Source organism: Glarea lozoyensis (genome assembly GCF_000409485.1).
Source record: "Glarea lozoyensis ATCC 20868 chromosome Unknown GLAREA5, whole genome shotgun sequence".
NCBI lineage: Eukaryota > Fungi > Ascomycota > Leotiomycetes > Helotiales > Helotiaceae > Glarea > Glarea lozoyensis.
Genome location: NW_007361000.1, coordinates 1,821,862 through 1,836,336, shown reverse-complemented (window position 1 = coordinate 1,836,336; position 14,475 = coordinate 1,821,862). Strand labels below are relative to the sequence as shown.

Sequence of the window (14,475 nt, the reverse complement as noted above, 5' to 3'; positions counted from 1 at the left end):
TGCGTGCTCAACGGCGTGGAATCGTCGGTATATAGATCGTACTACTACATCCTCGATCGTGGACCCATTTTTGGGGATTTGGTGGGAGGGGGGAGAGTGTTTATCGATCCTTTTGGGTAGGAAGGATGGAGTTGTGGGTTGGTTGGGTGAGGGGAGGAGAGAGGGTTTGTGGAATAGGGAAGGGTATGTGGAATACAAGAGGGTATGTGGGCTTGTGTGATAGATGGGATGAGGTTGTTTCACGGTTTTGAGAAGATGCGTGGGTTGGGTGATGGTGGTGGTGGTGTGGATTTTGATGTATGGATTAATTGACGATGGATTTTGTTGCAGATATCTGATATACTGTGCGGCTTGAGGTTACCCTCCTGCGATGTTTTCGCTTTCTCAGCAACATGATAACCTTTTCAAGCTCTTCCTGCACGAATAACCTCAAACATACACGTAAATATAGTAAAATCTCGTTTCAAGAAACACTAAGCCCGCGGGATAATACCTCTGTACAATCCTACCTCCTCACCAACACAATAAACCGTCAAAATCTTCCTACACAAATCAATCTCTAATCCCAATACCAACGGAAATACGGCAATACCTCGTTTCAAGAACCGTTGAGCCACTTGATAGTAGCATTTCACTTCTTTTCATCTCATCGCTACAATTTCTCGGTACAAATCAAGCTCAAGTACATACGTAGATGATCCGGCGAAGTGAATGTTTGTTTCAAAATACATACCGTGTATAATGACGATTGAACCTCTCACCATCAACCGATCTCACCACCAACTGATCATGAGGTTAATTGTACGCGTACAGCCACGTCCCAGATGTTTCGAGCTATCTGGGGATTGTCTGTGTGTTTTGTCTTAATGAGGAAATGGGATTGAAACGTTAGCTCAGGATGATTTGTTAGTGTGGTGTTGTAGAGGGGACAGTTGTTAGTGAGGGAGCGAAAGTTGGGGAAGTGTTTTGCTAGATCATTAGTTATGTCTTGGAGGGGAGGGGAAAAGCTTGTGTTTTTTCTAGTTGGGAGGTGTTGAGAGGTTAGTTTTGATGGAGAGTTTGAGAGGGTTTGTAAAGGAGAAGGTGTGTAAAACTTATGAGTTGGTGCATCTCATCAACCTCTGCATCCACACTTACCATTAATCGACTTCCTATTAATCACATAGCCACACATTAATTCCACACCAAACTCACAATAACAATGCACAATGCACTCCCACGTGACACCGAGCTCATGCACATGTCAAATGGCATAAAGTTTCGACCGAGCTGGAGATGAGCATTTATTTCCTCTCAAACGCACTCAAAAATCTCCGCGCCGTCGTGCGCAATCGCATCTTCAGATGAACGGTGAGGCACGTCATGGGTAATGACGATCATGCTGACGTGCAATATATCTGCAGGCGATCTTCTGATGGTAAGATTATGGGATGGGATGATCAGGGGGAGATCGTGAATGGTTTCCTATTTCGGGGGTTGTGTACTGTATGTTTTCATGCGACTCCTACTATTTTGATAATTGATATGTTTTCATAGAGGAAGGATTTGTTTTGTACATCACTCCGTTCGTCCATGGAGAGAAGTGTTGACCACGTCGATCTGTCAAAAGTGGTGATGTGTATGTTGTGGTATTTGTGGCTCTTCGGGATATTTTTGTTCTAGTTTCAAACACGGAACGTTACAAAACTGTCATCGTAGCCGTGCACTTCAGGTCTTTGCCCATCGAGAAAGGGGCTTGGCGGCGCTGTTTGTTTCGGATTTCTTGGGTTGCGCGGGGGTGATTGGTTGTATTGAGATGGGCGATTAGCGATGTGGAGGGGAGACTAAAGGGGAATGTTTGCGGTTGCTCTGTATTTTGTATGTCATGATGGGGATTTTAGGCATACAGGAGTTTTGTTGTTGTTGGTATACTGTGTCCTACGCTGAGCACAACATTGAGGCTGAGATGGCAGTTGATGTTGGTCCGAGCAATACGAAAAGGGGGGACAGGAAAGCCTACACTAAAGTAAGCTTTGTTCAGCATGGCGGTGACGGTGAGTTGGGTCTCAGGAGTAAGATTTGTAGCTAGACATGGTGTTGAATACCGACCTTTCGAGGCAGACCGGTGCGTCGACGAGGTCTTCTCAGCCCGCGCGATCACTTGCATCGTCCCGTTTGACCAGGTAATGGACGGCAGACGACGGGTAAAGCCACGATGGCTTCAACCGTGGTTCACTGGCTCCACGCCGTTGAATAACCTCCGAATACGTTGCAACTTACCTGGCCGTGGCAGCTGGATTGATACGGCACTGAGGGGGTGATTGCACATGAAGCAACTTCTGATTCCTTTGGTACGATGGAATTACCTTTTTGGCAGTTCTGGGCCAGCTGTTGTGAAACTACCTAAGGTAGGCACTCTTAGCACCATACCTACCCAAGGTAGGTAAAACCTTGGGTAGGTAAGTAAAAGTAAAACTCCCGCCGCTGACGATGTTGTATGCAGTTGATAAGTTGATAATGATATGATAGCAATACTGTAACATCGACCAAATATCAATATCAATATCGCTTCATCTGTCCTTTCGTTCCTCTTCATTTGTCGGGTTTCGGTGGGGTCCATACAATCCGCCATATATCTGCCAGTAATTCTTCCTAAAAAAGATTCGTTGACCAGGTTCAACACCCATTCAGTGGTTGTTTCATGTCGGCCCCTGGTCCCATGCGAGTCCGCTCTTTCGCGCCCGCCTGAGTCTGCGTGTAATCTGGGCCAATCACAGCCTCGCCACAAGCACCCTCCTTTCTTCGGCTCCACTCGCCCCCCTCCCATACGTGGGTGACTGAGTAGGGGAGAGTTGTGAGGTGAGCAACACCACCGCCGCGACATAAGCCAGTCGCCAGAAACCCAACCTTCCATCCTCCTCTTCAGTTCTCAACTCATCGTTCGACGACTACCTCCTAAGAGTTCTAAATACCTTCCTTTTCTCCCCTCCTCTCCTCCTCCCCTCCAGTCGTCCAACTTCATTCTCGTACCTCGTACCACCCCGTCAAAGGATCTTCGTCCGAGACCTTTCTTTGTCCAGCAGTTGGATCCACTGTCCACGCTCACACGAGACATCCGAAACGACGCCGCGAAAAGAGAGTCAATCCACCTCCACACACACAACCTGGAGTGAAATCATCTAAGAAAAACCTCGCCGACCACCTGGACCTGGGAGTCGGACCTGGCATACGCATCACCTCTGTGCGCGCTGCGGGTACATCTCCGACCGTGTGTTGCTACTTCTAATCAACGCTCCCTCCTGATTCCATTTGGACTCACTCACCCACGCGACTTCGATTCGATCCGACTTGCCTAGAGACTCCATCCGACCTACACCACATCCGTCCGTCCTCGCATCTATAGAAGCTCCATGCATTAATAATACACTTTGCTTACAATGGCCATGTTAGCTTCCAAGTCGCCCTTTCCGGCACCTTTGATCTCGAGTTCCAGCATCTCCTCTTCATCCGCACAACAACAACCGGGCAGCCAGTCAAGTAGAAGAGCTCCCGCGATGCTGAATTCAAGTCAATCATTTGCCAGTCCTACAGAGTCGGAGTTTTCCGATATGGACGGCCCAGAATCAGCAAAGAACTGGGACGAGGAAAAGGTGTGCGATTGGTTAAGGAGTATCAACTGCGGCGACTATGTCAAGTTATTTAGGAAGAACAACATCACGGGAGAGAATCTGTTGGAGATGGACAAGGCTGTACTTCAAGAGATGGGCATTGAGAAGATTGGAGACCGCGTACGCCTGTTTTTGGGAATCAAGAAATTGAGAACCAAGGCATACGCAAATCAGAAGAAGAGGAATCGGGTAGGCCATTTTCCTGATATCTTCCATCAATTATGCTAACAATACTAGGACTCTTTTGCTGGATTAGACGCGTATACTCCCTCGTCCTCTGGATCCCCCCGACCACCACACTCAAGTAACCGATCGCTTCCCACCTCAGCATCATCGAAACGGTGGTCACAATCACACAGTGCCGGTTTTGGTTTCAACCCACCAGCAGCCATTCCCGAGAATGTTGTTCAACCCACGTCCCGATCAAGTTCTCCTGCCGCTGAAATCCGAGCGGTTCGTGCAAACAGAGGTGGAAATGCCATGAGCCCACTCGAGACCGCTCGAACAGCATACTTCAATTCCACTGTTCCCCCAAGTGCTGGAACGTCAAGTAACTGGAGACCTGGTACCCCTGGTGACTCAACACCGCAAACAGCACGACCAATCAATGTTCACAAGAGAGCCGAGAGTGATGGATCTACAATGGCAAAACTGCTTCCAGAGCAAGGTGTAGTAAGAGTCATCTCATCACAGGGCCAGTCCAAGGTATTCGTTGTAAAGGACTGCAATTCTTGTGATGAGCTTATGAGGATGACATTGAGGAAATTCAACTACCGAGAAGATCATGATAGAAATTACTGCTTCTGGATTCTGAATGGACCGAAACCTGATCCAAAGGCGTGTCGACGGCTATCAGATACCGAACTCTGGCAGATCCTGAAAGACCCAAGGAGAGCCGAGCGAAATCGACTGATCCTTCGGAAAATCCACGCTGGAGAGCCTGAATTGGATCAATTACAACGAGCCGCTGCTATCGCCAACGAAGAGAACACCACAAGTCGGGACATCAACCTGGCAAAGTCCAAGATCAACAAGATGTTCCCGGATGACGATCAAACTCAACCACTCTCTCCAGCCTCATTTCAGTCAACAGGATCTACTATGTCATCAAGCGAACGAGCACGTAACTTTCAGAATGCTAGTGATGCCTTGACAGCTCGTGCACCAGCTGCCGAACAGGCCAGAGAAAGAGATTCAACAAGACGAGGACCAAAAGCAGGAAATGGAGGAGGCGTACTCCGACAATTCTTCGGACAACGACCACCCAGCGAATTGATTACTTCGGATTTGACTACCTACTTCCCAGATCACCCACGGGAGGAGATTGATCGAACTGCCCGACTTTCGTTACGCAGATCTACCCGACTGAGTAGGGTCAATAGCCGATTAAGTGTTGCAAGTAATATGAGCTTTGCTTCAAGTATCGGGGATGCTCCGCCGATGCCAACCATTGCCGATACTTGGTTGAGTGGGAATGGTGGTCATGTTGCAAAGGTCAGACCATTAGATCTGAGTAGAGGTGGTAGTCAGCGGTATCGGGATTCAGTCGCATCGTCAATGCTTGAACCATTACAGGAAGAGTCGCCAATCGAACCTAACCGGAAGTCATATGTTTCCTTCGATAGCGGGTCGGATTCAACAAACGTCAATGTCACCGATCCAGATGGACGTACTCAGAGTTATTTCGAGGAGACAAGCACAGAGGCTTCCGGATCATTGCGAGATATCAATCAAGCTTTAGATGATGATGGAGAGGATGCTGATGAAGAACTCCAGAGTTTCTTAGCTGGTGATTCTTGGGATGACAGCAAGTGGATGAAGGGTGCTCTTATTGGACAAGGTTCCTTTGGTAGCGTCTACCTCGCTCTCCACGCAGTCACTGGAGAGTTGTTGGCCGTCAAACAAGTCGAGTCTCCGTCACCTGGAGTCAGCAGCGCCAATGATGCCAGAAAGAAGAGCATGATTGATGCTCTCAAGCGTGAGATCAGTCTTCTCCGCGACCTTCAACACCCAAACATTGTGCAGTATTTGGGTTGTAGTTCTTCGGCTGAACATCTCAACATTTTCTTGGAGTATGTTCCTGGAGGATCGGTTCAAACCATGCTCAACTCCTATGGTGCTCTTAGAGAGCCCCTCATCCGAAGTTTCGTTCGCCAGATTGTCACCGGTCTTGCCTATCTTCACGGACGTGATATCATTCATCGTGATATCAAGGGAGCCAATATTTTGGTTGACAACAAGGGTGGTATCAAGATTTCTGATTTCGGTATTTCAAAGAAAATGGAAGCTTCAAACATTCTAACTGGAGCTGGTAACAACAAGAATCGTCCTTCTCTTCAAGGTTCCGTCTTCTGGATGGCCCCCGAAGTCGTCAAGCAAACTTCATACACCAGAAAGGCCGACATCTGGTCCCTCGGCTGTCTCGTCGTTGAGATGATGACCGGAACACATCCTTTCCCAGATTGTTCTCAGCTTCAAGCTATCTTCAAGATCGGTGGAGCAAAGATCAGTCCAACGATTCCCGAAAACGCCAGCGATGAAGCAGTTACGTTCCTAAAACAAACCTTTGAGGTTGAGCATGTAAAGAGACCTAGTGCCGAAGAGCTGTTGTTCAGTCCTTTCCTTAACCCTATCACCTGAACGCGGACGACACATTACCTTACGCACATGAATTATATACCAACAGCCCTGCTGTGCCTCCTGCTTTTTTTGTTTTTGCGTTGCATTGCAAGGCTGGGTCATTGCATAGCATGGATGGACGGATTGCACATCACACCCCTCAACTCCTATCTACGAGGGTTACGATCTTGGATGTGTTTAAAAACTTGATGTTTTTATCTTTCTCTTTGTATAAAAAGAATATTAGCGATGTCTGATGATGTGCTTCATGTTTCCTTTTTTGGCTTATGATGGATGGATGGATGAATGATTCCCTATTTGTATATTTGTTGGGTGGAGCGAGGGGTGAGAGGTTGGGACATGTGGGAGAGTGAAAGTAGACGCTTCGAGAATTTTGGAGGTTGGTGTTACATTTGGGGGTGTGGGATGGATGGGGCATTTTGTGTCTTGTGGTGTTGTTGGGTTGGGTGGGTGGAGTACCTATTATATCGGGATGATGAGGAGGGAATATAAGACTGATAATATAAGAAACTTGACATCTACACATGCTTCTTTTCATCTACTTGTGACCGTCTATGCTGTACTAAATGTTGGAAGTTCATTTTGCCTTTAATATTTCGTTTAAGGAGTGGAAAGACCGTGTAGTCACCTCTTGCTTTCTATCCATGATCGTTAGAGCTACTCTCTACGTTGTTGGCTGGAGCCGTGATCATCTGGTATCGTGGCTTTGTACAGGATCGAGAGTATTTATACATATCACCTACCCCCCCCTTCCTTACTCTACAATACATCATCGGAGTACCAGCACGTCAACACATCTTCATAAGTTAGTCATACATACGTCCAATCCTCTTCAAACTTTCAAAACATCTTCGTCCCATCACATCCTGGAGTATAAACATTGAGAATACGCATTAATTTCCCACCTCGAAGCTTTTGCTAACGCGCTTGCTTTGTAACCACACACTTCTGCCAGGAAACCTGGATGCGGAATTTTGAACCATCTATGTGACGAAAATCTACGGGATTCTCTGGTTTGATATGGCTTATCACGTTTTAGAAATGTTGTCAGTTCTTACCTGCGGCTTGGTGAGCTGAGAGTGCGTGGAACGTGAAAGAGAGGCGATGGTTTTCTATCATCTATCTAGATTCTGGTGTGATCTGCCTAGTATTTGCTTTAGAGGAAGCTCGTTCTCGTGAATGATGTATGTGGAGTCATGGAGGGGGAGGTGGTGGTCGTTCTTGCCAAACCAGTCTCGTTGCTAGAAGTGGGAAACTGAGACTAGAGGTTTGTGATGTGGCCCTTTTCAACCGCAGAGTTGTATCTCCCCATTACCCGAGTTTGTCTTCATTCTGGAATATTGGGAAAGGGTCCCATACGTCTTATTAGCATTGCTGCAGACAGGTTTTGATTGTCGAGGTTGAATAGTATCCATCGCCGCGTCAAAATCGAAACACCAAGTATCGCCGATCAACTCGCAACCAGCAACATGGGCGACCGTGGAGGCTCTCCTTCCCAATTGGAGGTCCTTCAGACACTTGCAGGCTTGTATGAACTCGTGGGACAACATTCAAGCCACAAAACCGGTGAACAAATCAATTGGGCTCATAGGTTTTTGAACTGGTTTATATTCGTGAGTAATACCTAATCTGCCTCTATGTTGGCTGCTTCTGATGAGTGTGGGTAGGATTATCCTAGGGATGTCGCGTTTAGAGGTGGTCCGGAGCCCGACAGAGATTTTGTATCTTGCCCTCTCTGCAGCGTTTATGATGCCGATTCTGGTGGGAGAGAAAGGTCTTCGAGTTCGGAGACGGTAGACCATGAGGAGGAGACTTGTGAAGAGAGATATTATGCTAAAACGCCTGGGAAGGAAGTTGAACCCATAGATCATAGTGAAAATCCAGGCCGCGAGGAGGAAGATGGTGACGACAGATATTATGCCGAGACGCCCGGGAAGGAAGTTGAATCCAACGAAGAAAATGAAAATTCAGGCCGTGACGAGGAAGACCGTGATGATAAATATTATGCCGAAACGCTGGGGAAGGAAGTTGAACTCATGGAAGAAAATGAAGAGCCAGGCCGTGACGAGGAAGACCAAGAAGAGGAAAACCGGGAAGAGGAAGACAGTGACGACAGATATTATACCGAAACGCCGGGGAATGAAGTTGAACCCATCGAACAAAGTGGAAAGCCTCTTCAAGAAGCCGATATCGAATTATATGATCTATGGGCCAAATGTATACGAGCCCATGTAGAACCATGGAAACCAGTGAAGGCATCAGGAGCTCAAGCCAACTTAGTAATCGAAGAGTCCTTGATGTTTAGACAAGCTGAATGGGATGCCAAAGCTGTCATTTGGGATCATCACGTACGTGACCTCGAGACCATTATTGTCCTGACTACTTACTTCGTATGCTTCTTCTAGGATCGAGACGCTCTTGGTCCAGCTCGGCCCCCAGCAACGCCTCTAGGAGAAGCCGCCAAGATATATGAAAACCATCGAAACCGTCTGGAGGTTTCACCCTTGGATACGGTTGTAGTCGATCGTGGTACGGAGGAGGAATTACGCATCATGTTTGGAAAAATCGAGAGCATAATTGAAAACCTCAATGGAAGAAATCGTGACAGGATGAAGGAAAAGCTCGGTAATTTGACAGAACAAAAGTCAAAGATTACAGCCGCTTACGCGTTATATGATACCCAATTGAGATATACGAAATTACAAACTCGTGTGCTGTTGAGAGGGATAGACAAAGCAGTCGAATGTATGGTAAAGCTCTCAGGGAGCGTAACTAAGTCGTTGAACAAGCTGGAATACGCATTGAAGGAGAATGTATCTCGAAAACGAAAGTTTTACGACACAGAAACCGAAATGCAGACAGAGGGACGGACAACATCCGATTATATCTGGACGGACGGCCGCTATTTACACGCAGAGACGCCCGGGAAGGATGACGAGAACGAGAAAGAGAACGAGGAAATGAACGAGGACGAGGAAATGAACCAGGACGAGGAAATGGACGAGGAGGAAATGGACGAGAACGAGAGCGACCCACAGCCATCAACCGACAGAGAACCATAAAGCTAACCAGAAAGAGATTATGCATGACATTTCCTTTGTGGAGAGAGATTGACGCTAGATCGGGAATCGGTGTCTAGGAGAGACAAGGGCAGTGAAGACAGACAGAGGTAGAGGTTACTCAGCGTTTGATGAATTGCATGTCTAGTACAGAAAGGGTTTCGATATCGTTTGCTTATAGTACTTTGAATAAAGAGATTATATGAGAATTGGTGGAACAAGCCAAACACTTTCTAGAAATAAAAGACGTCTGGTCGGTTATGTAGTGCAAGTTAACAAGAAAGAGAAGCGATTTCAGGATATTAGCTGTCGGGAAGACCTCGGCAAAAGCGGGTCCCGTCTTGACAGCCTTGGACATCCCATCGTAGCCTCATCTCCAGCAACACGCTGCCGGTATGCCATGAAATAAACCCACACCAGTCTGTCGCATGGCTCTCGACGGATCAGGCGGCTATGTTCCCGCTCAGAACTTACAGGACCTTGGGGAAAACTCCCTCCCCATATTCAATGTCGAAACGGTCGCTTTACAGTTCTCCATAGCCTCGGATTTCGTCGCTGCCCAGGTCGCAAACAATGTCCTGGTTCTGGCCCTTGCGAATGGGAGGATCCTCCGTATAGACCTCGACAACCCGCAGGATATAGATGGTTGGTCACTGTGCACTATGTTACTGTAGCACCTGCTGATTCCTCCTTAGACATCGACCTCCCAAAAAGAGCTTCCGAAGTTGGTGTTATTCGGCGCATGTTCCTCGATCCTACCGCGTCGCACCTAGTCATCTGTACCGCCCTTGGAGAGAACTATTACCTCCATACACAATCACGGCAACCTAGACCACTGTCTCGACTTCGGGGCGTTTCAATTGAGTCGATAGCATGGAATCCTTCTCTGCCAACTGCATCAACAAGGGAGATTTTGATTGGAGCATCTGATGGGAATATATATGAGGGGTACATCGAGACAGCCACTGAATTTTACCGCAGGGAGGACAAGTACCTCAAGACGTTACAAAAGCTTGGAGATGGACCGATTACAGGATTGTGGGTGGACCTTGTAGCTGGGAAACCAGACGTGCGGAGGATTCTCATCACTACCCAGAGCCGGATTTTACACTTGATTGGGAAGATTGGCAAGGTCACACATGAAGGAGGAGCATCGATTTTCACGAAGCTTTTCGAAACAGAACAACCTACTGTCCATGAGATTTCAAGACTATCCACTGCAGCGGCGTCATCTCTTGTGATATCGCCCGACTCCCCAGATTTGAACTCCTATGAAAGTTTGACGCCGGACCGCATATTTGCGTGGCTTTCGTCCCAGGGTGTGTACTATGGAAGGTTGCTGACATCGCCTGCTACAAATGATCTTGGAAACAAGGTCTTTTCCGAGGCTAAATTGTTGCCTAGATCACAACTACCGCCCGCAGAGAATGTCAGTGGTCGCAAAAAGTCTACGCAAGACTCAATTGATTCTATTGCTTTGACTCAATGGCATATTCTCCATTTAGTCGGAAACAGAATAATAGCTGTGAACAGATTGGATGACAGAGTGATATTTGACCAGGTTGTGCTGGACCCAGGCCAGGAAGCGTTAGGATTATACGCAGATCAACAGAAAAACACATTCTGGTTGTTCACTGCTAAGGACATATTCGAAATCACTGTGCAGGACGAAGACCGAGATGTCTGGAAGGTCATGCTGAAAACGGAACATTTTGATGCTGCCCTTAGATATGCTCGAAATCCAGCACAGAAGGACGCTGTTGCGACAGCATCAGGTGATTATCTTATCACCAAAGGAGCCTACCTGGAAGCGGCTGGCGTATATGGGAAGAGCAGCAAGCCGTTCGAGCAGGTTGCGCTGACCTTTGTTGACAATGATCAGCAAGATGCTCTGAGAAAGTATCTTCAAACGAAAATCACCACATACAAAAAGTCTTCGATAATGCAACGGATCATGATTGCGAGCTGGCTCGTGGAAATATTCATGTCCAAGCTCAATTCTCTTGATGACACTATAATCACCAAAGCAGAGCTTTCAGAAACGCTCAACACAACACAGACGAAAGATCAGCTTGATACAGTCCGGACTGAATTTCATGAGTTTGTGAAAAAGCACAAGAGTGATCTCGATCAAAAGACCGCTTATGATATTATTAGCAGTCATGGTCGCGAGGAAGAATTATTGTACTTCGCCAACGCAGTAAATGATTACAATTATGTCTTATCATATTGGATGCAAAGAGAACGATGGAAGGAGGTCCTAGATGTTCTCAAAAAGCAGACCGACCCGGAAATATTCTATCGATACAGCAGCGGCCTCATTACACATGTCGCAACGGACTTAGTCGATATCCTCATGAGACAATCAGATCTCAAAACTCGCAATCTTATCCCGGCGTTGCTTACTTATGATCGAAATTTTGAAGGTCCCCTCTCAAAGAACCAGGCCGTTCGCTATCTTTTACATGTCATCAACCAGCTTAATTCCGAAGACGCCGCGGTGCATAATACCTTAATATCTATCTACGCCTCACATCCCTCCAAAGATGAATCTGCTCTTCTCTCATATCTTGAATCTCAGGGAGACGAGCCAAGATTCGACGCTGATTTTGCTCTTCGACTTTGCATTCAGCACTCAAGAGTACAGTCATGTGTCTTCATTTATAGCACGATGGGCCAGTATCTCCAAGCTGTAGAGCTAGCTTTGGCACATTCGGAGATCGACTTGGCCTCAATTATTGCAGACCGACCAGTTTCAGATCCTGCACTACGAAAAAAGCTATGGCTAGCGGTAGCAAAGAAAGTCATTTCACAGTCCAATGGCATCAAGACTGCCATTGAATTCTTAAAACGCTGCGACCTTCTCAAGATCGAGGATCTCATACCGTTCTTCCCTGATTTCGTCGTTATCGACGACTTCAAAGAAGAAATCTGCACCGCTCTCGAAGACTACAGTCGCAACATCGATGCTCTCAAGAAAGAAATGGACGAATCTTCTCAGACAGCCACAAACATCAAAATCGATATCGCCGCACTCGATCACCGCTATGCCATCGTCGAACCGGGAGAGAAATGCTATATCTGTAATCTTCCCCTGTTAAGTCGACAATTCTTCGTCTTCCCCTGCCAACACGCTTTCCACAGTGATTGTTTAGGGAGGAAAGTCATGGAACAGAGTGGTGTTGGGAAAGGGAAGAGAATTAGAGAGGTGCAGATGCAGATTAGTAGGGGCTTGGTGTCGGGTGCTACGAGGGATGCTGCGATTGCGGAGTTGGATGCTTTGGTGGCTAGTGCTTGGTAAGTCTTGTACCGCCTACTTCTTAGTATGATGCTAACGATGTGATCAGTATCTTGTGTAGTGACTTTGCTATCAAACGGATTGACGAGCCGTTTGTGACGGCGGCTGATAATACTACTGAATGGGCTTTGTGAACGGGAGTAGGGTGGTTGGTGTATTACATGCATATTACATAGCGGTTGAATCATATCCAGGAATTAATCAATGGGCATTTGTCCCTAAAAAAAAATCTGTGCTCCTTTGGAGTTCAAATGGGCGATCGGAGTATCACGGTACATATGAATTGATATTTCATGGCTATCTGCTGAAAGGTTCTGGATGATACATTTGGCACGTTAAGCCACTGGAACGTACCCATCCGCAAACTCTCATCTATTCTGATGCAACGTGATTTATCGGAGCTCTAACCATTGATGGTAGGATGGTCCTACTACTACCGCCCTAGTTACTCAAAAGTTTCCTTCTCGGCTGCCATGACTTGTGGATCATCGAAAGATAATGTTTCTGTGGGAAATGAGAATTCATATTGAACTCAGGTATGCCTCTGCGATATAGCGGATGTTGAGGGCGGATACCTGGGGGAATGGATATTAATTTTGCGATGTGCCTTTTAGAAAATAAGCAGTAATAGTCGTTGACTTCGGGAAGAAGAGCTATAAATTCGCCGTGACCAAGAGAAACTCTGACCATGCGAAGCTGCAGTTTGCAGATGAACAACAAATGCATTGGGAGGTAGGTTGCGGTCTCAAGCCCCAGACGTTGGCCAGTTTCTTTTGTCTTATGATCATCAGATATTTATATTATTTGTACTGTATGTCAGAAATTCCAACGTCTTCTAAACGTTTAATTCAGAACCGAATGATTGTCACCGAAAAGCATGTTGCTGCCGAAAACACTTCGCTTGATTCACTTCCGAGCCTTACTTAGGGCGAAACGACGGTCCGTGGGTGTTTTATGTTTGAGATAGGTTGGCTGAGCAGAAACTTGTTGTGAGAGGGCTAAGTGTCTACTGCACACTATCACTGTCCAGATTTGGGTTAAGGTAAACTGTCCTACACTCCAGACCGAGACCTGTCTTCAGCCAACCACCTTTTTATACTTGCCATTCCCATACGAACACAACATCGAATGCCTTGAATCCTTGTGTAGTTATGTACCGAGGAAGTAATAAAGAGGAGGTGGTTATGTGGTCATGTTGTGCTGAATCCTGATTTTAGGGGAGTTGAGTTGATGGGAAAATGTAAGTTGTTTGGGAATTGGGTTTTTTGGTTTTTGGATCGTTGATTATCTGTGATGTATATTTCTTAGAGTCGCTTGCCATGAACGATATAAGTCACATTTCGGGGCACGATGTTAGTCGAATAAACTGACGATTACAGGTAATTTGTCTATCTTTGTCAGAAAACGAGATGCTGTTGAATTGTGTGTCATTAGATAATAATTAGAATAGTGTATCTACACTTAATTGCATTTCAAGCTGACAGGCTCTTCAGTGTTTACCACGACCGCCATCGTCCACTAAAGATTTGTGTGACAGATGAACACCCCAAAGCGGTCCCTTCTGGATTTAGTATATTCAAAGAACTCGGTGTCAACATTTTGAGACCATAAGCTTTTAACAAGAAAACGCGTGCTTCATTCATCCCCAATCATGCTGTTCCCACTATCCTCAGACTTCGATTGCAGTATGTGACTGTTTGCTTCATAAAGCATGGTTCGAGACTAGCCATATGCGGGGGAAAGTCGAAGTGTTATGCGGTATTGTTGTGAATGGAACCTCATCGACATGTAGAAAATTAATTCAACAAGCAACTAGGCTAAAGGTGGGTTG

At 46.4% G+C, this 14,475-nt stretch overlaps 3 protein-coding genes across 3 annotated transcripts; all 3 read left to right on the top strand.

Annotated features, from left to right (window-relative positions):
* Window positions 1-3,416: 3,416 nt before the first annotated feature.
* On the top strand, window positions 3,417-6,287 carry GLAREA_04791 (Protein kinase-like (PK-like); the record flags this gene model as incomplete). Its single annotated transcript, XM_008087168.1, has 2 exons — window positions 3,417-3,836; window positions 3,885-6,287. 2 exons carry the CDS (start codon window positions 3,417-3,419, stop codon window positions 6,285-6,287), a joined length of 2,823 nt encoding a protein of 940 aa, XP_008085359.1.
* A 1,469-nt stretch (window positions 6,288-7,756) lies between these two features.
* Window positions 7,757-9,349, top strand: GLAREA_04790 (uncharacterized protein; the record flags this gene model as incomplete). The annotated part of the gene is made up of 3 exons (XM_008087167.1): window positions 7,757-7,900; window positions 7,955-8,635; window positions 8,693-9,349. 3 exons carry the CDS (start codon window positions 7,757-7,759, stop codon window positions 9,347-9,349), a joined length of 1,482 nt encoding a protein of 493 aa, XP_008085358.1.
* A 425-nt stretch (window positions 9,350-9,774) lies between these two features.
* Window positions 9,775-12,778, top strand: GLAREA_04789 (uncharacterized protein; the record flags this gene model as incomplete). The annotated part of the gene is made up of 3 exons (XM_008087166.1): window positions 9,775-9,991; window positions 10,042-12,643; window positions 12,694-12,778. 3 exons carry the CDS (start codon window positions 9,775-9,777, stop codon window positions 12,776-12,778), a joined length of 2,904 nt encoding a protein of 967 aa, XP_008085357.1.
* Window positions 12,779-14,475: the final 1,697 nt, after the last annotated feature.